Source organism: Herpailurus yagouaroundi, unplaced genomic scaffold, assembly GCF_014898765.1.
Source record: "Herpailurus yagouaroundi ecotype Mexico unplaced genomic scaffold, PumYag 205, whole genome shotgun sequence".
Taxonomy (NCBI): domain Eukaryota; kingdom Metazoa; phylum Chordata; class Mammalia; order Carnivora; family Felidae; genus Herpailurus; species Herpailurus yagouaroundi.
The window spans coordinates 874,733-897,746 of NW_024412436.1; the positions used below are offsets into that span (position 1 = coordinate 874,733).

Below are 23,014 nucleotides of genomic sequence, written 5' to 3' on the forward strand. Positions count from 1 at the left end.
ACTGGCACAAGAACAGACACTCAGATCAATGGAATAGAATAGAGAACCCAGAAATGGACCCACAAAAGTATGGCCAACTAATCTTTGACAAAGCAGGAAAGAATATCCAATGGAATAAAGACAGTCTCTTCGGCAAGTCGTGCTGGGAAAACTGGACAGTGACATGCAGAAAAATGAACCTGGACCACTTTCTTACACCCTACACAAAAATAAACTAAAAATGGATGAAAGACCTAAATGTAAGACAGAAAGCCATCAAAATTCTCGAGGAGAAAGCAGGAAAAAACCTCCTTGATCTTGGCCGCGGCGACTTCTTACTCAACATGTCTCCAGAGGCAAGGCAAACAAAAGCAAAAATGAACTATTGGGACCTCATCAAAATAAAAAGCTTCTGCACAGTGAAGGAAACAATCAGCAAAACTAAAAGGCAACTGACAGAATGGGAGAAGATATTTGCAAACGACATATCAGATAGAGGGTTAGTATCCAAAATCTATAAAGAACTTATCAAACTCAACACCCAAAAAAACAAATAATACAGGGAAGAAATGGGCAAAAGACACGAATAGACACTTCTCCAAAGAAGACATCCAGATGGCCGACACATGCAAAAATGCTCAACATCACTCATCATCAGGGAAATACAAATCAAAACCACAATGAGATAGCACCTCACCCCTGTCAGAATGTCTAACATTAACAACTCAGCCAACAAACAGATGTTGGCGAGGATGCGGAGAAAGAGGATCTCCTTTGCATTGCTGGTGGGAATGCACACTGATGCAGCCACTTTGGAAAACAGTATGGAGGTTCCTCAAAACATTAAAAATAGAACTACAACCCAGCAATTGCACTACTAGGTATTTATCCAAGGGATACAGGTGTGCTATTTCGAAGGGACACGTGCACCCCCATGTTTATAGCAGCACTATCAACAATAGCTAAAGTATGGAAAGAGCCCAAATGTCCATCGACGGATGAATGGATAAAGAAGATGTGGTATATATATATATATATATATACACACACACACACACACACACACACACACACACACACACTGGAGTATTACTCGGCAATCAAAAATAATGAAATCTTGCCATTTATAACTATGTGGATGGAACTGGAGGGTATTATGGTAAGTGAAGTTAGAGAAAGACAAAAATCGTATGACTTCACTCATATGAGGACTTTGAGACAAAACAGATGAACATAAGGGAACGGAAACAAAAATAATATAAAAATGGAGGGTGATGAAACGTAAGAGACTCTTAAATATGGAGAACAGAGGGTTGCTGGAGGGGTTGTGGGAGGGGGGATGGGCTAAATGGGTAAGGGGCATTAAGGAATCTACTATTGAAATCATATGCTAATGTGGATGTAAATTAAAAAAATAAAATTATAAAAAACATTTTAAAAAGGGGAGAATAATAAAAATCACAAATGCTTATGTTTGCTCAGATTTATCTACTTTATGTTAACAATTGGCATTTGGTGGGTTTTAATACATGCTTTATTAAAAAATGTAACCCTCAGTTGGTAGTCTAGGGTGTATGACTTTACAGTTGCAAGTGATGAACTCTGTTGGAAACAAATATTCTAAAGATTAATTTTGAAAGTAACCTATTAAGTGGGGTATGATGCAGGGGTCATGAATACATGTTCCCGTAAGATATTTTTTAATGTCTTAATGTTATACAAATGGATACTTGTGGGTTGGGATAAAATTTAGTAACAGTATGAACACATCACTTGAAAAGCTCTTAGTGCCCACTTTGGTAGCCCATACACTAAAACTGGAATGATTCAGAGAAAATAAGCACAAGGAAGACATGCAAAGTCATAAAGCCATCTGTATTGACTTAAAAGAACCTAAATAGGGGCACTTGGGTGGCTCAGTCAGTTAAGTGTCCAACTCTTGACTTTAAGGCTCAGGTCATGATCTCGCGGTTTGTGGGTTTGAGCCCCGTGTTGGGCTCTGCCCTGGCAGTGCACAGCCTGCTTGGGATTCTCTCTCTCACACCCTCTGTCTCTGCCCTTCCCCTGCTTGTGCTCTTTGTCTCTCAAAAATAAAATAAACTTTAAAAAAAAAAACAAAAACAAAAACCTAAACAGACAATACAACCAAATGAACTTGACTGGACCTTGGACCAAAAAAACAAAAGTGTCCACAGAAGACAACTGGAAAAATCTGACTACAGACTGTGTATTAGATTCTGGAATTATTAACTTTCTTAGGCATGATACTAGTATTGTGGCTACATAGCTGAATGTCCTTATTCTTAGGAAACACATGCTTAAGCATTTAGGGGTGAAGGCTTATAGTGTCCCGACTTTCAAATGGTTCACCCAAAATAATGTTTTGTGCATGGCTGTGTATGCAAATAGACACACACACACAGACACACGCACAGAAAAAACAAACTAAAAATGTTAACTGCTGGATCTGGGTAAAGGTGAATGGATATTCAACTTTTCTGTGGATTTTAAAATTTTCAAACTAAAAAGCTGGGGAAAAGCATGAGGTTTTTTAATAAATTTGTTCTATGAAATGCAGATTCATTCATTCATTCCTTTTTAAGTAGGCTCCATACCCAGCGTGGAGCCCAATGGAAGGCTTGAACTCAAGACCCTGAGATCCAGAATTGGACACTTGACTGATTGAGCCACTCAGGCACCCCCTATGAAAATACAGATTTTAGAAAAGCAGTATTTCTAAATTGACATGTTACTTCATATACTGCAATCTTACGTAGGTTTGTCCAAGTAGGTTAACAAATAGATCTACTTCATATTCATGTATGTAAGCTTATATATTCAAACTGAGAACACCTCTTAAACTGGAAAACCATTAAGTGGTAAAATAAGACAAGAGCTGAAAAGGATGCTGTTGCAAAGCAAACAATCCTTGGTGGGGAAAGGCAGTGGTGGGGCGGGGGGGGGGGGGTGTAGTGGCAGAGAGTAGAGAACCACTGTTTTCCCATACAAGACTTACAAAAAACTAATTCCTCAAATTGTATGTACGTGTAACACAGTGTTTTTAAAAATCCAGTTAAAGGAACCGCTGTACTTGGCATCTTTGCTCTTAAAATCCCCCAGTTTCCTTTCATTGTATGCTGTTTTAATGCCTAATGTTACAAGAAATAAGATAGAATGAGGTTGACTCTCAAGGACCTCTGAGAGCTTATTATGTATACACTGCTTCTTACCAGGTGCAAATCTACAAATGGCAAGAACTTTTTTTTCTCCTCATGTGGGCCTAACCTCAGAGAGGAAAAATAAACCCCAAACTGTAAAATGTGGAAACAATGAAAAATTAATCATCCTCAAGATGGCACCTGATAAGAGGAAAACACAGACATGTATTCCCCTGAATGAAGATCAAAACTGTCCTTTTTGTGTTTCAAATGGTGAAATTTTGATTGTATAGGGAACAAAATGTTTATGTGTAAGTTCAGTCAGTTTAGAGTTGCCTTAAATGTGATCAATTATGTAATGGGATGTTGCTGTATTTAGTTTTCAAAGCGGCAAAACTTCAATCTGTGTTCAGGGTGAATACATTTGTAAGTTCTCCTTCAAAGAACAGAAGAGCCAGTAATTAATAAAGACAAGTGTTCGGATTTATTTGGAAATTCACAGTTTCTAATGGCACTACAGCTCTGTAGTTACATATTGAAAGTCATCTTTCCACAACACTGGGTGCTGACACGGATGTGGAACTTCCCGCCCTCGCTCTGCTCCCCTCTGGACCTCTTTTCAGTGAGTTTCTATACAATCAGGCCCTCTTGCTCTGAATGGCTAATTGTACAGACTGGAAAAAAATTTAAATCATCTAAAACATACTGTTAACCTAAAAGCAGCAACTTAAACAAACAAAAAAGGCTTTAAATAGGTCACATTACAAACAATACCCCCAGAAAGGTATTAGACAGATTTAAAAACAGTTATTACTAAAAGTGCTCAATAAGTTATAACTTAAATCTTATAACACAAAATGGTCAATTCGCTCCCTTTCAAAAAGAAACTTTCCACTTTCACTCATTACTGTACAAACACACACTAAGAAATCATTTTCTTCAAATACAGTCGCTGCCAATTATTTTTAAAGAAAAAAAAAAGACAAAATGAAGACAGACACATTGACATCGCACATGTATACCTCTGCACATCTGTAGCCAATACAAAGCAAACATCAAGGAATAATAATCCCTTTAGACTTGACCAATTAGACAAGGTTTGACAAACTCACATGGTTCCGGGTATATGGACATAGGCAGTGATTATATCACATGAGACCTGGGCTCATTTGACAAACCTTCAAATGTTCCATCTGCAGTAACAGGAAACACTGACCAGAAAGTCTGGAGGATTAGTGCTCATTGTGAATGTTTAAAATGTAATGTAGCTAAAGAAATCCTTTACAAATGGTTAAATGTGTCTGAAAGGTGAATTTATAAAAAATTTATTTGCAAATACCAGTCACTTGCAAGAAAAGATCTTGTAGGCTTTTTTCTCATTTAGTAACTAGAGAAAAACTAGTGTGAACAAGTTAAATGAAAATACCAGTATCGCCATTTACCGAAAAGAGTAAGACTTAAAAATTCCAGCAATTTTTTTGTTTCCAGTGAGTTTGCTAAACAGAAGTCTAGTCGGCAAATCTGTAGGACTTTACACTGTCTGACCCACATTACTGAACTTCAGGCACAGATCACCTTAAAGCCTTGTAGTGTTTGCAGCTTCAAAAAACTAACAAAGTTATAAAAGAAATCAAACGACAGAAAAAGTTCTCCCTCCTCTTCCAGTGGCGTTATAAATAGACGAAAGGCACATAAATATGGGAAGGTGCAAGAAATAGGAACAAAGCTAAAGGAAGAGGTTTAGGCTTTCATTCCTATCACACCCAAAGGAACTGGGCTTCCAAATTATGTTTGTCCCAGTAATTAATCTGTGAAAAAACATCTTTATAAAATGTCTACCATTGTCCCTGTAGGAAGTGATCAGCCTTGTAAAACTGCAGCTCATTAATCAAGATTGACACAATCCCACCTACTGTTTTAAAAAGGCAGAAACCATAATTTCTGAATACTTTTCCCATTAATATTTTCTCCCTCCCCCAAACCCTTCAAATACCACAGACTGCTCTTCAAAGAACAACAAAAAAAAGTCTCCAGTATGAAAAGTTCTCTTCATTTTAGATATGTCCCGAGACTGCTGTGACACCAAATGTTCCCACGGTGATCTCTTTGTTTCCTTTGATTATGTCATGCAGGCTCGGCAATGATCCTGACTTAGTCTGTATTAGAGTTTTTATCAGTTTTCCTTGGTCTTGGACTTTAGATCGCCTTCGTTTTAAAGCCCTCTTCTCAGTTTTTGTCTTTTGGGACTGTCCATTGCACAGACTTGTGCAAGCTGAAATGCCACAAAAATAAGACTCTTCAGACTGTGATGATGTTTCTGAGCTTCCTTCAGATGGGGGGCCCTTATAAGAAGAGTGATAAACTTCGCCCATATTAGAAAAGTCTCTCTGGTTCATAAAGGGCTTCCTTCCTCTTAGGTCTCCATTGGCTACCGGGTGCAGTGGGTCTGCCGGCTTTATGGTTTCAATTTTTTCAGTTTTGTACTTGCAGCGTTTTTTCTAGAACACAAATTTTTAAAAAGGGTAGTTATTAGACTTCCAATAGTTAACCTCTCAAAACACCTGGAGAGCTGAACTAATGGAGGAAAGTGCCAGCTCCCAGTGAAAAGTGAAACAGCATTATGAACAGCGTGACGTCCTGTTATGTTCTGCATAGATACCACCATTACCTTCTCATTTTGTAAATACACTCAGTCAAAACTCTTTTGGGGTGCCGGAGTGGCTTAGTCAGTTGAGCGTCCGACTTCGGTTCAGGTCATGAGCTCACGGTTTGTGAGCTCAAGCTCTGCACTGGGCTCGCTGCTATCACCCTGTCATGCTTCAGATTTTCTGTCCCCCTCTTTCTCTGCCCCTCCCCCACTAGCACACACTTGCACAGGCTCTCTCAAAAACTAAACACAACATTAAAAAAAAAAACCCTCTTAGCTGCCACCTCTGACAATAGACTTAGGGGGTGATAACTAACAGCTGTGTACCTACTAAGCACCAGGTACCACACAAGTTGCTTTCAGGTGTATCTTCCTTACCAACCCTGAGAAGGGGGTACTTTATCCCTGGTTACTAAATGAGAAAACCAAGGTCCACAGGTTTGGTTCTCTGCTCAAGTTACAACACAGCAAGTGGCCAGGTTGGGATTGAATCCTGGGTTTATTTGTCTCTCAAGTCCAAGTTCTTTCACCTAGAGACCATCACCTCTAATCAAAAAGAGTACAACTTACTTTGAGAGGCAAAACGGAAAAAATCATAGTATTATTTTGAGTTTTGCTACTCATTTAATGGATCATTCCAAGAAGACAAAATCTCCGAGTTTCAGTTTTCTCACATAACTTGCTTTCTCACATAAACTTGCTTCACAGAAAAGCAAACCTCTTCTGTAAAGGGCCAGGCAGTAAGTATTTTAGCCTTTGTATTTCACATACTGTCTCTCTTGCATATTCTTTTTTTATTTTACAACCCTTTAAAGATGGCTCCAGGCCCATACAAAACAGGCCACAGGCCAGATACAGCTTGTGAGTCATAGTTTGCTGACCTTTGTAACATTTATTTGTGTTATTACTATAACTGAAAATAAACAGTAGAATTTAAGGACCAGTTATATCAAACCTTTCAAGCTATTTCCTCGTCTAGTACCAAGTAATACAATATACTTAAAAAGGATCAAAATATTACCTTTTTTTCTGGAGAGAACTTGAGGGGTTCTACGATGTACAAATCATTTGGGTCTACTATAAGAAAAAATTTTAAAAAAAGATTTAAAATGTAAAGTAGATTATGCATGATAAACACTATAAAATATTACATATTATCCTTTAGTGATTATTTTCCTAACAGATCCAATGAATTTATAATTATACCAGATTAAGCATATATTTATGCATTTTAAATTAGTGAAAAGTAACAAGGTGGGAGATGGTACCATTCTTATTTTGGGCTTGACTGGTCACCTTGAAATAACTTCCCTAAGTTTCTAACTGACAGACAGCTAGCTATCAGCCAACACAGTAAGGATCCTTCCTTGGGCCCAGCCCTAACCTCTTACCTGATGAGAAGTATAACATCACCAGGTAAGCTAATAACAAACCTACAGATCATTTGAGTATTTCCCTAAAAGACTAAACTACACTGTGTCACAAACGTGGGTTAATCATGTACAACAAGCAGTTGTGACCAGGTATGAAAGCCAGTTAAAAGAGCATACACACAAAAAACAGATTTAAGACGCTTTTTCTAATTGTATTTTACTGTGACTGAAACTATGAACTCCAAAATCTAAAAATAGCTTAAGCATGCAATATAAATTATAAGCAATAATGAATACATAATTATAATTATAATAATGAATATAATCATAAACAATAATGAATAAATACTTCTGGCAAGGTGAGTAAATTAGAAATATTCATTTTAGGTTTTTAAGATTTCATTAAGCACATTCAAGACAGCTGTATACCATTCTGACACTGACAAGATACACATCTTGACAAGACATTTGACTGACAAGATAAATGAGATTTCAGACTCATTCAACCCATTAAAAGTAAACAATGTATGGTCTGACAGAGCCAGAAGTTTATAAGTTGCAAAATTCACTATAAAACTTCATATACTGCAAATTAACTAATGACATGATTCAACCAATTACAGTTTTTTTACATTATGTCTTAGAAATCTGTTGACAAAGTCATCAAATACATAAAAGTATCAAAATATATAAACTATATCAAATTCATAAAAATATACCAAAAGTATAAAGACATTCCTCTTTAGTCATTTCTATCAGATTACTAATCTTACTCAAGTCAATTTTTTTAAAAAAATGACACCTACTTCTAGAAATGGTTGTTAACTGTTACTCAGATCACCTTCTCTGCTCAATGCAGCTAAAATATGGATTTTAAAAAACAAAAATCACTAAAAGCTCTGAAGAGCGGCCAAGATCAAGTAGGTAATCTCCATTCCAAATGTGAATGAAAAATAGGAATCCCGATAGTCAAGTGGAACACAAAAGTCACTTCTGTCCTGACGGCATTTGCCAATGCAAGAGTATGTGAACTTCAGATCTAATGGTATCAAGGTAATGAATCAGAAATCAAACCTTAGGGCCCACCCAAAGTAACAGTCTAGTAAGATACCCTGACTCTCCTCACAGTAAGCTGGGACTCTAAAGAACTATATACCCTCAGAGAAAGAATTAACCCATGCGATGCAGGGACCACCTGGTGGTCCAAGTAACCTCATGGCATAAATATAAAGTATTGTGAATGTAAAGCAAACACAAATTCTCTCTGGAATAAAGACCTACCTTTTAGCTCTCAAATTATCCCTACAAATAATTTTTCAAAGAGAAGGACCAACACAAAGCACAGAAAGACACTAAGCACCTGAGCAAGAGGCTGCAGAGACAATTAATGAACAGACTCACAAAGATTTAAGATATTAGAATTATCAAACACAGACCACAAAGGCAGTTATACTTACTATGTTTAAATAAAAAACAAGCTTGAAAATATCTGCAGGAAACACAAAAGGGACCTAGATGTTTAAAAAAATACTAAAAGAATTCCTAGAAATGGAAAATGTAATAACTGAAATTAAAACCTTAATGGAAGAATTTAACAGCAGACTACAGATAGCTGAAGAATGTGTGGCCTGGAAAAGAGATCAGAAGAAATCATCCAAATATAGCACAGAATGGCAAAAAGAACAGAGTTTAGGAGACAAGGGGGATAAACTGAGAAGGATTTAATTAAATGGAGACTCTAAAAGAGAATGAGGTAGAGGTAATATTTTGGGGGGAAGTGGTTAAGAATTTTCCAGTATTGGGGTGTCTGGGTGGCTCAGCTGGTTAAGTGTCTAACTCAATTTCAGCTCAGGTCATGACCTCACAGTGGTGAGATTGAGCCCTTTGTTGGGCTCCGTGCTGGGCATGGAGTCTGCTTAAGATTCTCTCCCCACTGCCCCCTGCCCCCGCCGCCAACTCGCACACAAGCACAGGAACATACTCTCTCTCAAAAAACAACAATAACAACAATTTTCCCACTATTGATAAAAGATACTAAATGAGAGATTCAAAGAACTGAAGAATTAAGAAATCAGTATATCTTTGGATAAATGTAAATGAATGCTAGGGTAAAAAATAATAATTGTATACCAAGCAAAACAAATAGAATTTAAATACACAAAACAGTAACATATATATCAAGCTGGGGATAAAAGATCTTTGTATTATTCAAGAAAAGGTGAAAGAACGGGTTAACTGCAGACTTCAATGAGTACTTGTAAATTCTAAGGTACCAGAACATGTTAAAAATAATGCACAACTTCTATTCTACTGATAGCAAAAAAGAATGTCCTTTTTCTCTAACAAAAAGTTTCAAGGAAAGGGAGGAATAATAAAAACAGTCACTAGATAAAAGATACATGAATAACTTTATGCTAATAAATTTTAACATTTAGACGAAATGGAAAAGTTCATGGAAATTTTTAATTTAAATTGACAAAAAAAATCAGGTTCCTATAACCTGAATTAAAAGCCTTTTACAAAGAAGATTCTGGACTGGACCTATGTGACTAATAATTCAAAAAAGAAATAATTATAATTTTAAACTCTTCCTGAGAAAATAAGAGAGCACTGGCCATCTGGTTTTATAATATAAGCTTTATACACAACAAAACCCAACAATCTGAGAAATAAAAAATTATATACTAATCTTATTCATGAACAATAGACAGCAAAATTCCTTAGTATCAAACAGAATTACATGAAATTAACAATATAGACACAAAAAACACACATGTAAATAACATATCATGCCAACTTGTATTTATTAAGAATGTAATAAGAGTATGACTCCAGAAAATCAATTAGTATAATTTTAATAAGAGATTAGAAACGATCATCTTAAAAGAAGCTGAAAAAGTATCTGGTAAAATTAAACAGAGATTCATGGGGGAGAGGAACTATCAGCAAACTAAGAAGAGAGAGGGAGGTGCCTGGGTGCCTCAGTTCATTAAGACTCTGCCGCTTGATATCAGCTCAGGTCATGGTCTCAGAGTTTCGTGGGATTGAGCCCCACGTCAGACTCTACGCTGACAGCAGAGCCTGCTTGGGATTCTCTCTCTGCCTCTCTCTCTGCCCCTCCCCAACTTGTGCTCACGCTCTCTCTCTCTCAAAAATAAACTTTAAAAAAAAAACAGGAGAGAGGAACTTCCTTAGATAATAGGTATCTACAAAACACCTATGACACACATAATCCTTAACACTAAGAGTTTTCCCTTTAAGAATGGGAACAAGACAAAGGTGCCTACCAACCACTTCTATTCAACATTTAAAAAACTGCCACTGCAGTTAGGGAAACAAAGCAAATAAAAACTACACGGATTGGAAAGGAAGAAACAAAATTCTCTTTAGTCTCAAAAGGTGTGCCTGTATTCACAGAAGTTGCCACTCTGTCATAACAACAAGTATAAGACTGAACAAACTGAAAAATAACTCTTCTTAGATACTTCAGAGAAGTGAGGTCACAAGGAAAACTGCTGTCACAAAACCTGGAGATAGGCAGATACAATCACAAATTGCCTGGGCAGAAACCTCTGTGGGAACAGTGCCCGGGTAGGAAAACCTGAACTACAATTGATAAATTGCTGGATGTTCAGTGTGGATATATCTGTAAGTTAAGAAGTCCCAGGGGGGATGGCACCTGGGTGACTCAATTGGCCAAGCTTCTGACTTTGGCTCAGGTCATGATCTCTCAGTCTGTGAGTTCGAGCCCACATCAGGCTCTCTGATGTCAGCTTGGAGCCTGGCGCCTGCTTCATATTCTGTGTCTCCCTCTCTCTCTGTTCCTCCCCTGCTTGTACTCTCTCTCTCTCTCTCTCAAAAATAAAGATTAAAAAAAAAATTAAAAAAAAAAGAAAGTCCAAGGGGGACTCCAAGAGGGGAGCCCCCACAGTTTTGTGAGGTTTTAAATTTTTTAATGTTTATTTATTTTTGAAAGCAAGCCAAACAGAACACGAGGGGGGCAGAGAAGGAGACACAGAACCTGAAGTAGGCCCAGGCTCCGAGCTGTCAGCACACAGCCCAACATAGGGCCGGAACTCATAAACTGCGAGATCAAGACCTGAGCCAAAGTCGGACACTTAACCGACTGAGCCATCGAGGCACCCCATCTGTTTTTCTTAACAAGGTCTGACTTTAGGAGATCTATTTCAGTAGAGTCGCACCTACTGGTGTTTTATTGGAGCCTAACCTGCCTAAGGGAAAGGGGAAGGCTGAGAAGCACTGGTGAAGTTTACAGTCAGGAACAAAAGCTCACCAAAAGCCTGAGGCCTAATCATAGGACTACAGAATGCTTCCTTTACCACCACACCTCACCACTATGTTATACCCCATCTTTCAACAAATAATTACACGGCATTTTAAAAATAAATAAACAAAATTAATAACTCAGGCAACAACAGATGTTGGCGAGGATGCGGAGAAAGAGGATTTCTTTTGCACTGCTGGTGGGAATGCAAACTGGTGCGGCTCTGGAAAACAGCATGGAGGGTCCTCAAACAATTAAAAATAAAACCACCCTACGACCCAGCAATTGCACTACTAGGTACTTATCCAAAGGATACAAGTGTGCTATTTCAAAGGAACACATGCACCCAAACGTTTATAGCAGCACTACTGACAATAACCAAAGTGTGTTAAGAGCCCAAATGTCCATCAACTGATGAATGGATAAAGAACATGTGGTGTATACATACAATGGAATAATACTTGGCGATCAAAAAAGAATGAAATCTTGCCATTTGAAACAATATGGATGGAACTAGAGTGTATTATGCTAAGCAAAATTAGTCAGAGAAAGGCAAATGCCATATGACTTTGCTCCTATGTGGAATTTAAGATACACAACAGATGAACACAGGGGAAGAGAAGGAAAAATAAGATAAAAACAGAGAGGGAGGCAAACCATAAGAGACTCTTAAATACACAGAACAAACTAAGGGTTACTGGAGGGGTGTTGGGTAGGGGGATGGGCTAAATGGATGATGGGCATTAAGGAGGCCACTTGCTGGGATGAGCACTGGATGTCACATGTAAGTGATGAATCACTGAATTCTACTCCTGAAACCAACACTACACTGTATATTAACTAACTTGAATTTAAATAAAATCCTGGAAAAAGAAATCACACACACAAATACAAAAAGCAAAGAAAAAAAAGAAAAAAAAACCTAGAATTGAATATCCAAAAAGTGCAGGACAACTACAAAATGTGTAACATGTGTGTAATGAGCATACCAGAAGGACAAGAATAAGAGAAAGGAAAAGAAAGATCTGAAGTAATAAAGAATGAGAATTTCCCCCAAATTAATGCCAGACACCAAAACCCAGATCTAGGAAGCTCAGACAACACAAGGCAGAAAAAAATGCCAAAACACTACACCTAGACATATCACATACAAACTTCAAAAAAATCAAAGATACAGAAAAACTCCTGAAAAGTCAGAAGAAAAACACACCTCACTAGAAGAGCAAAGACACGTTACATCTGACTTTTCCTCAGAAATCATGCAAGAGAGTGAACGAAATGCTTAAAGTATTGAGAGAAAAAACAAACCAATCTAGAATTCTATATCTTATGAAATTATCCTTCACAAGTGAGGGAGGAATGCTTTCTCAGACAAGCAAAAAATTGAGGGAATTTGTTGCAATAAACCTGCCTTGCAAAAAAATGTTAAAATTAGTTCTTCAGAAAGTTAGAGAACAATATAGGTCAGAAACTGATATCTACATAAAGAAAGGAAGAGCTTCAAAGAAGGAATAATTAAAGGTAAAATCAACCTTTTTCTTAATCTTAATTGATCTAACAGATAACAGTTTGTTCAAAACAGTAATAGCAAAAATGTATTTGAATATGCTTATGTATATATATGCTTCCATGGAAGTGAAGTGAATGACAGCAAGGGATGGATGGGAGAAATTACAAATATTTTGACAAAAAAAGAAAAAGAGGAAAAAAACATTTTGTTATTATAAAATAGTTGTACTACCCATGAAGTGGTATAGTGTTATTTGAAAGTAGACTTGAATTAGTTGTAAATGTATATTGCAAACTCTAGGGCAACCACTAGGAAAAGTAACAGAACCGAGAAAATATGGGATTATGTACAATGCTGAATTAAAAGCACAAAAGGCAGAGAAAGTACGAAAGACAAAATTGGTGGGGGGGCGCCTGGGTGGCTCAGTTTAAGCGTCCGACTTCGGCTCAGGTCATGGTCTCACGGTTTGTGAGTTCGAGCCCCACACTGGGCTCTGTGCTGACAGCTCAAAGCCTGGAGCCTGCTTCGGATTCTGTGTATCTCTCTCTCTTTGCTCCTCCCCTGCTCATGCTATCTCTATCTCTCAAAAATAAACATTTTTTAAAAATTCAGAGAGACAAAATTGGAACAAAGAATAAGGACAACAAATAATAAACATGGTAAATATTAATCCAACTATATCAACAATCACTTTAAACATCAACAGTCTAAATACACCAATTTAAAGACAAAGATTGTAAGAGCTGATCAAAACACAAGATGCAACCATATGTTGTTTTCAAGAACCTGGTTTAATTTTTTAAAACATTTATATACAGTGTTATATAAGTTTCAGGTGTACAGTATAATGATTCAACAATTGAGTACATTATTCCGTGTTCACCAGGTATACTCTTTATCCTCTTTACCTATTATACTCATCCCCCATACCCATCTTCCATCTGACAACCACCAGTTTGTTCTGTATATTTAAGAGTCTCTTTTTTCTTTCTCTGTTTCTTAAATTCCACATGAGTAAAATCATAGGCATTTGTCTTTCTCTGTCTGATTTATTTCACTTAGCATCATATTCTTCAGGTCCATTCAGGTTGTTGCAAATGGCAAGATCTCATGCTTTCTTACAGCTAAGTAACATTCCATGTATATATATACTCCACATCTTTATTCATTCATCCATGGATAGACACAGGTTTTTTTCCATATCTTGGCAATTGTAAATAATGCTGCAATAAACATAAGGATGCATATATCTTTTCAAATTAGTGTTTTCATTTTCTTTGAGTAAATATCCAGTAGTGGAATTACTGGATCATATGGTAATTCTGTTTTTAATTTTTTGAGGAACCTTCATACTGTTTCCACAGTGGTTACACCAGTTTGCATTCCCACCAACAGTGCATGAGGGTTCCTTTTTCTCCATATCCTTGCCAACACTTGTTGTTTCTTGTGCTTTTGATTTTAGCCATTCTGACAGGTATGAGGCAGTTATCTCATTATGGTTTTGATTTGCGTTTCTCTGATGATTAGTGATGTTGAACATCTTTTCATGTGTTTGTTGGCTATCTGTAGGTCTTCTATGGGAAAATGTCTACTCAAGTTCTCTGCCCAATTTTAATTGCATTATTTGGGTTTCATGATGTTGAGTTGTATAAAATCTTTATATATTTTGCAAATTAATGATCACTTGGAAATATCTTCTCACATTTAGTAGGTTGCCTTATCACTTTGTTCATGGTTTTCTTTGCTGTACAATAGCTTTTTATTTTGATGTAGTCCCAATACTTTAACTTTGCTTTTGTTTCCCTTGCCTATCTAGACTATCTATCTAGAAAAATGTTTCAATGGCCAATGTCAAAGAAATTACTGCCTATGTTCTTTTTAAAATATTTTTTTTTAGGAGTTTTATGGTTTCAGATCTCACATTTTAGAACTTTACTCTATTTTCAGTTTATTTTTGTGGATGGTGTAAGAAAGTAGTCCACCTCCATTCTTCTGCATGTAGTTGTCTGGTTTTCCTAGCACCATTTGTTGAAAAGACTGTCTTTTCCCCACGGTATATTCTTGCCTCCTTTGTCATATATTAACTGACCATATAGGCATGGATCTATTTCTGGGCTCTCTACTCTGTTCCATTGACATATGTGTCTATTTTTGTGCCGTAACTATACTGTTTTGATTACTATGGCTTTGCGGTATATCTTGAAATCTGGGATTGTGATGCTTCCAGCTTTGTTCCTCTTTTTCAAGATTGCTTTAGCTATTTCGGATCCTTGTGGTTCCATACACATGTTAGTATTAGTTGTTCCAGTTCTGTGAAAATTGTTGTTGGTATTTTGATAGGGATTGCATTAAATCTATAGATTGCTTTGGGTAGTATGGACATTTTTACAATATTGGTTCTTCCAACCCATGAGCATGGAATATCTTTCCATTTGTTTGTGCCATCTTCAATTTCTTTCATCAGTGTTTTATAGTTTTCAGAGTACAGGTCTTTTAGCTCCTTGGTTCAGTTTATTCTTATGTATTTTATTATTTTTGGTGCAATTGTAAATGGGATTATTTTCACAAGAAACCCATTTTAAATATAAAGGTATAGATTAAAAGTATAGGGATAAAGAAAGATATACCATGCTAACACAAATAAAAAAAAAGCAGAGTTAGGAATATTACTTTCAGACCGAGCAGATTTCAGAAAAAGGTAATTATCAGGGATAAAGAGCAGCATTTCATAATGATAAAGAGGTTAATACTGCAAGAGGATATAGGTAGAGGCTTTAATACCTATCTATCAGAAATGGACAGATCCAGGGAAAATGAATAAGCACACAGCTAATCTCACTAATACCAAAATCTATTGTATTTCTACACACCAGCAATACACACACACACACACACACACACACACACACACACACACACGCACATGATACCATTTACCAGCATCAAAAAATACTCTAGGAATAAAGCTCCCAAAAGTTTGACCTTTTTAGAGTAAACAGAGATAATGCTTATATCCTTCCCAAACTGATATTCAGTTACTGTAATCTCAATTAAATTTTGTTTGTGATGAAACATTTAATAGATAATTCTGAATTTATATGAAAACATGAACAGTCAATAATGGCCAAGAAACCCAAAATAAATGAATATATTTATATAAGATTTTACGTTGGAATTCCTACCAAAGGTCACATACAAAAAAATCAATTCTAAGTAGATTAAAGAACTAAAAATAAAAACTGAAGCAAACATTTAAAAGAAAATTATAACAGTATCATCCATAAACCTGGAGAAAAAAATTCTGTTTAACAGGAGATAAAAAGCACTAACCACCATTTTTTGAGGAATGGGGGGAAAAACCCATATATTTGATTACATTGAAATCAAGAGGAGCTTCTCTTATTTAAAAGACTCCAATTACAAGACAAATCTCAAAGTGAAATAAAATATCTGCAACATATTTAACAAACCAATGAGTATGATTACAATCTTAAAAATTATAAACCAGTACAAAAGAGGTAAACAATCTAACAGAAGAACAGGCAAAAAACTTACAGTTGTCCAGGAAAGTCAAATGACTAAAAAGCATAAGTAAAGTTGTTCAACTTCATTAGTAATCAGGCAAATGCAAATTATAACTGTGATAAGATTAACGAACACTTTACAACCTGAGAATCCAGTGTTTGTTGGCAAGAATGTAGAATAATGGAAATTCTCAAGGCACTAGTAGAAGCATACTCTGTTATGACCACTTTGGAAAAGTCTATCATTATCTGTTCATTTGCAGATAAACATGACCTACAACCCAGCAGTGTTAAATATAATATTCCTAGAGAAACTCATACAACTATGTTCCAGTATACAAAGGAATGTTTACAGCAGCATTACCTATAATAGCCCCAACTGTAAGTAGCAGAATGGATAAATACACTGTGAACTGGTCAGTTACTGAAATACTATACAATATTGAAATGGGATGCAATCATGTATATGAATCTCCTTTTCTCTGCCCCTCCCCCACTTGTGTTTTTTCTCTCTGTCCCTCCCTCCCTCAAAATAAAGAATAAAAAAAAAAAACATTAGAATTAATAAATGGATTTAGCAAAGTTGCAGGATGCAAAATCAATACAAAAATCAGCTGTATTTCTATACTTTAATGATGAACAATCCAAAAAGGAAATTAAGAAAACAATTCCATTGATAAAAGTATCAAAAAGAATAAACTACTTAGAAATAAGCCTAAGAATGTGTAAGAAAAGTACAAAATATTGATGGAAGAAATTAAGGAAGATACAAACAAATGAGAAGACATCTCACGTTCATGACTGGAACACTTAATACTGTCCATACTAAACACAATGTCCATACTACCAAAATAATCTACAGATTCAGCCTAATCCCCACCAAAATCCCAACAATATTTTTTTTTGTTGAAATAGAAAAATACATCCTAAAATTTATATTGAATCTCAAGGAACCTCAGATAGAAAAAGCCATTTTGAAAAAGATGAATGGAGTTTGAGGGCTCACACCCCTGATTTCAAAATGTGTTACAAAGGTACAGTCAAAACGGTGTGGCACTAAGAGAGATAAGTAGACCAATGGAATAAAGAACGCAGAAATAAACTCTTACACATATGGTCAAATAATCTTCAACAAAAGTAACAAGACCAGTCAATGGGGGAAAAAACAGTTTCTTCAACAAATGGTACTGGGAAAACTGGATACTGACATGCAAAAGAATGAATTTGGACCTTACCTTACACAATATATAAAAGTTAACTCAAAATGGATTAAAGATCTAAGGTGTAAAATTATAAACTTCCTATAAGAAAACAGGGGAAACTTCATGACACGAGACTTGGCAATGATTTCTTGGATATGACATCTAAAGTATAGGCAACAAAAGCAGAAATAGACAAATGAGACCTCGTCAAACTTAAAAACATTTGTCCATCAAAGCAAAATCAAGAGTGAAAAAATGATCCAAGGAATGGGAAAATACATTTGCAAATCATGTATCTCATAAGGGATTAATATCCAGAATATATAAAGAAATTAACAAAAAATCCAAATAGAAGGAAAAATAAAAACAGAGAGGGAGGCAAACCATAAGAGACTCTTTTTTTTTCTTAAAGTTTATTTATTTTTGAGAGAGAGAGAGAGAGAGAGAGAGAGAGCAAGCTGGGGTGGGGCAGAGAGAGGGAGACACAGAATCTGAAGCAGGCTCCAGACTCTGAGCTGTCAGCCCAGAGCCCAACACAGGGATTGAACCCATGAACTGTGAGATCATGACCTGAGACAAAATCGGCCACTTAACAGACTGAGCCACACAGGTGCCCCTAGACTCTTAAATACAGAGAACAAACTGAGGCTTGCTGGAGGGGAGGTGGGATGGGCTAAATGGGCGATGGGCATTAAGGAGGGCACTTGCTGGGATAAGCACTGGGTGTTACACATAAGTGATGAATCACTAAATTCTATTTCTGAAACCATGATTACACTATATGTTAACTAACTTGGATTTAAATAAAGTTAAAAAAGAAAAATATCAAATAAAAAAGTTTTTTAACTGGGCAAAGGATATTTCTCCAAAGATGATTTACAAATGTCCACCAGGCACATGAAAAGACGCTCAACATTTCTATCTGAGAAATGCAAATCAAAACCACAATGAGAATTCACCACACCCATTAGGATGACTACTATCCAAAAAACAAAAACAAGCAAACAAACAAAAACAAGTGTTGGTGAGGATGTGGAGAAAATTGTAACCCTCGTATACTGCTAGAGGGATTGTATAATAGGCAGCCACTATAGAAAACAGTGGAAAGTTTCCTCAAAAAATAAAACTACCAGGGCACCTGGATGGCTCAGTCGATTAAGTGTCTGACTTCAGCTCAAGTCACGATCTCACGGTTGTGAGTTCGAGCCCCGCGTCAGGCTCTGTGCTGACAGCTCCGAGCCTGGAGCCTGCTTCCGGTTCTGTGTCTCCATCTCTCTCTGCCCCTCCCCTACTTGTGCTCTCTGTTTTCCTCTCTTAAAACTAAGCATTAAAATAAGTATTTTTAATAAAAAATAAAAAAAAATAAAACTACCAGATGATATAGCAATCCAATGTCTGAGTATACATACAGAAGAACTGAAAGCAAGGTCTTAAAGAGACATTTGCACACTCATGTTCATATCAGCAATATTCACAATAGCCAAGAGCTGAAAACAATCTAAATGGCTATCAACAGATGAAATAAACAAATTGTGGTATATCTGAAAACAGAATATTACTGAGTTTTAGAAAGGAAGGAAATTTGGTCGCATGTACGTGGATGAACCCAGAGGACATGATGTTCAGTGAAAAAAACCAGTCACAGAAAAACAAATACTTTACGATTAATATATTTCCATGAGGTACATAAAGTAATAAAATTCATCCGGCACCCTAAGTTCTCCATCTTAATCTGGGTATTGTCATACAGGTGTGTTCATTTGGTTTATGAAAATTCATCAAGCTTTGGCTAACAGACACATGAAAACATGTTCAACAGCACTCATCATCAGGGAAATACAAATCAAAACCACAATGAAATACCACCTCCCCCCTGTCAGAATGGCTAAAATTAACAATTCAGGCAACAACATATGTTGGTGAGGATGCGGAGAAAGAGGAACGCTTTTGCACCACTGGTGGGAATGCAAGCTGGTGCAGCTACTCTGGAAAAGTGTGGAGGTTTCTCAAAAAATTAAAAATAGAACTACCCTACAATCCAGCAATTACACTACTAGGTATTTATCCAAAGGATACAGGTGTGCTGTTTCAAAGGGGCACATGCACCCTAATGTTTATAGCAGTGCTATGGACAATAGCCATATGGAAAGAGCCCAAATGTCCATTGACTGATGAATGGATAAAGAAGATGTGGTATATATACACAATGGAGTATTACTCGACAATCAAAAAGAATGAAATCTTTCCATTTGGAACTACGTGGATGGAACTAGACTGTATTATGCTAAACAAAATTAATCAGAGAAAGACAATTATCACATGACTTCACTCAAACGGAATTTAAGATACAAAACAGATGAACATAAGGGAAAGGAAGCAAAAATAATATAAGAACTGGGAGGGGGAAAAACATAAGAGACTCTTAAATACAGAGAATAAACTGAGGGTTGCTGAAGGGGTTTTTGGTGGGGGATGAGCTAAATGGGCAAGAGGCATTAAGGAAGGCATTTGGGATGAGCACTGGGTATTATATATAGGAGATGAATCACTGGATTATACTCCTGAAATCATTATTGCACTATATGCTAACTAACTTGGATGTAAATTTTTAAAAAATAAAGTAAAATAATTAAAAAAAAAGAAAATTCACCAAGCTTTACATGTAATTACATTTTCTTACATGTAACACTTCAATCAAAAATTTCAGTTATAGGGGTGCCTGGGTGGTTCAGTCAGTTAAGCTTCCGACTCTTGATCTCGGCTCAGGTCATGATCTCATGGGTTTGTGAGTTCAAGGCCAACATTCGGCTGCACACGGTCAGCGCAGAGCCTGCTTAGGATTCTCTCCCTCTCCCTGTGTCCCACCCCTGCTTGCATACACTCACACTCTCTCTCTCTCTCTGTCTCTCAGAATAAGTAAATAAACTTAAAAATAAATTAAAAAATTTTTTTCAGTTATAGTAAAAAATCAGCCAACAGAAGAAAAAGAGAAAAAGGCAGGAAGAAAGAAGAGGTTTACTAATCGTAAGTAAGCACATATGTAATGGGTTAAATCAGTAAAGCTTTGTGATAACAGTAAAACCAGTGATGCTCAGCAATGATCACTCAAATGAGTTAGTCAGCTGAAACATGCTGCTGCATACTAAGTCCTAAAGAAAGGGGAGCCAATAATTGAGAAAGCATTCCTAACTGAAATATACAATTAATTTGGTTATTTTAATACTGCTATAAATATAAGTCTCTTAGTAAGTACTAATTACAAAAAATAATAATAAGTACAAATTACAAAAGAACGGATACAGAAAAACAGCCATTCAGTACATATTCATTCATTTGAATTTAAGTATTGAGTGTCAGACAATGGAACGCTATTATAGACCCTGGCCTATAAATAAGAGGTAGACTAGATTTTTTTTCAGAAAGTGCCTCATGGTCCTAAACTAGAGACAAAAGGGGTCCTACCTGTACAAGAAGAGGAGGCAGATAAGCACAGGATGCTATGGGAGCACATTCAGGTTTTCCAAATCTGTTGAACTTTCTCAAACATCCCTTTCTAAAAAGAAATACTTCTAAACAGGAGCAGGTGCAAATAAAGCTACCAATGGCTAATTAAACTAAGCCCCCCTTCCCCACCCTCTAGGCTTTTAGGAACAAAGATATATATATATATATAAAGTGTGAAAATGATAAGGCAGCTTTGACACAGCACAAACACAAAGGTTACTTGTACCCACTATTCTGTTGCAGATGGTTTCGAACAAAACACTGACATTATACTTATGCCAGAAGTAAGCCACATTCATGTGTATGTATACATATTACACAAGAATCTACCTTCTTTGCCAGTTAACTGTAGAGACTTGGATCTGATGAGTGGGAATGAGGTTCTCCTTTTCAAATTCATATCATCATAGGAAGAGAAACACCTAAAACATGAAGAAAAACCAACACTGAGAACAGGGTAAACTACATATAATTTACTCTGCAGTTGGGGCTTGATGGAAGCTATCGAGAATTAAACACGCCCCAGAATACTGATCTCTAGTGTAACACTCCACTTATTGTTTATTATGTGTAAAAAAAAAAAAACAAAAAACTTTAAAGGTCATTCTCTAAAAGGTGCTATATTAAAATATCTATTATCCTCTCCCTTTGAATTCCACATTCGAGCATCCTTTACAACCAAAACATTTCAAGGGTATGCACTTCCTATTAGTGTTTTCTCTTTAATCCGGGCTACAGAACCTTCCAGGTACAGGACCATCTCTCTAGTTCCAATGATGTTTTAACACTGCAGTTGTAAGACAATCATATGGGGGAAAAATTATCTCAGTATTCCTTTATTCTGTCAAATTTCTCAAAAATGTAAAAAACACAGTAAAAAATGTGAAATAAGATGCTGATATTACCTTTTAGGGCTTGGATATTGATTACTTTTAGGAAGTTTTGAAATATAATCTCCATCAAATTGAGAGGGGTTTCGACAGCGCTGCATACAAAGCATCAGTCCCAAGACAACACAGAGAACCAAAGATATGACAAGATAGCTCTGTCGATCTGAAACCTGATGGAAAAGGATTTAATAATTATTACATAGTTTATATATTATTAAATATTATATTAGCATTAAATTTTGTTATATTATTATTATAGTATAAAAATTATACTAGGAAAAATATAGTGGGATATAAAAATCAAAAGACAAATCATTTTTAACATTTTTAAAATGTGTTTCCAAATGATAAAATGTAAGGCATGTTCTTAGAAAACGTACTACTGTGAGGCAACGTCTTTTTCTTCTTCCTCCCCCCCAATTCTTTGAACGTTTTCAAACCTAAGGAAAACTTTAAAAAATAGCACAATGAGCATATTCATGCCTTTCACACTATGTTCACCAAAGTTAACATTTTGCCACATCTGCTGTGTCTTTCCATCTGTACTATTTCCTCAGGGAGGGAAAAAAAAAATCTTGCTCCTGCCCAGTCTTTGTCGTCTTACAATACTGAACCAGCAATCACCCAGTTATTTAAGCCAAAAACGTGGGGATCATCCTTAGTTGCTCGTCTCAGACATCCAATCTTTCAGTAAGGCTTGTCATTCTCTTAAATATTTCCTGAACACAACTTCACACTGTTATCCACTTCTAACATCTCAGTCCAAACCAACATCACCTCACTCAGGTTACTGAAACTGCATCCTAACTGGTTTCCTCCTCACTTCTGCTCTTGCTGTTCCCCAAGAGGAATTCTCCACAGGACAACAAATGGGGGGCTTCTCAAAGTGTTGTCAGTGAGACGACCCACGTCACTTCTTAATTCTTTTTTTTTTTTTTTTTT

At 36.3% G+C, this 23,014-nt stretch overlaps 1 protein-coding gene across 6 annotated transcripts in view; it reads right to left on the bottom strand.

The window, feature by feature from the left end:
- Nucleotides 1-3,598: 3,598 nt before the first annotated feature.
- SUCO (SUN domain containing ossification factor) overlaps nt 3,599-23,014 on the bottom strand; it is a 93,077-nt gene continuing 73,661 nt past the window's right edge. For 4 of the 6 annotated variants that reach the window (XM_040451672.1, XM_040451670.1, XM_040451671.1 and 1 more), the window contains 4 exons: nt 22,088-22,242; nt 21,513-21,604; nt 6,806-6,861; nt 3,599-5,635 (listed from right to left, as the gene is read on the bottom strand). In XM_040451672.1, the coding sequence (XP_040307606.1) occupies nt 5,192-5,635; nt 6,806-6,861; nt 21,513-21,604; nt 22,088-22,242 (747 nt within the window). In that variant the 3' untranslated portion in view covers nt 3,599-5,191. Of the gene's footprint in view, nt 5,636-6,805; nt 6,862-7,921; nt 8,647-21,140; nt 21,232-21,512; nt 21,605-22,087; nt 22,243-23,014 lie in introns of those variants that run through there. The other 2 variants (XR_005783569.1, XM_040451675.1) reach the window with 2 other exon arrangements.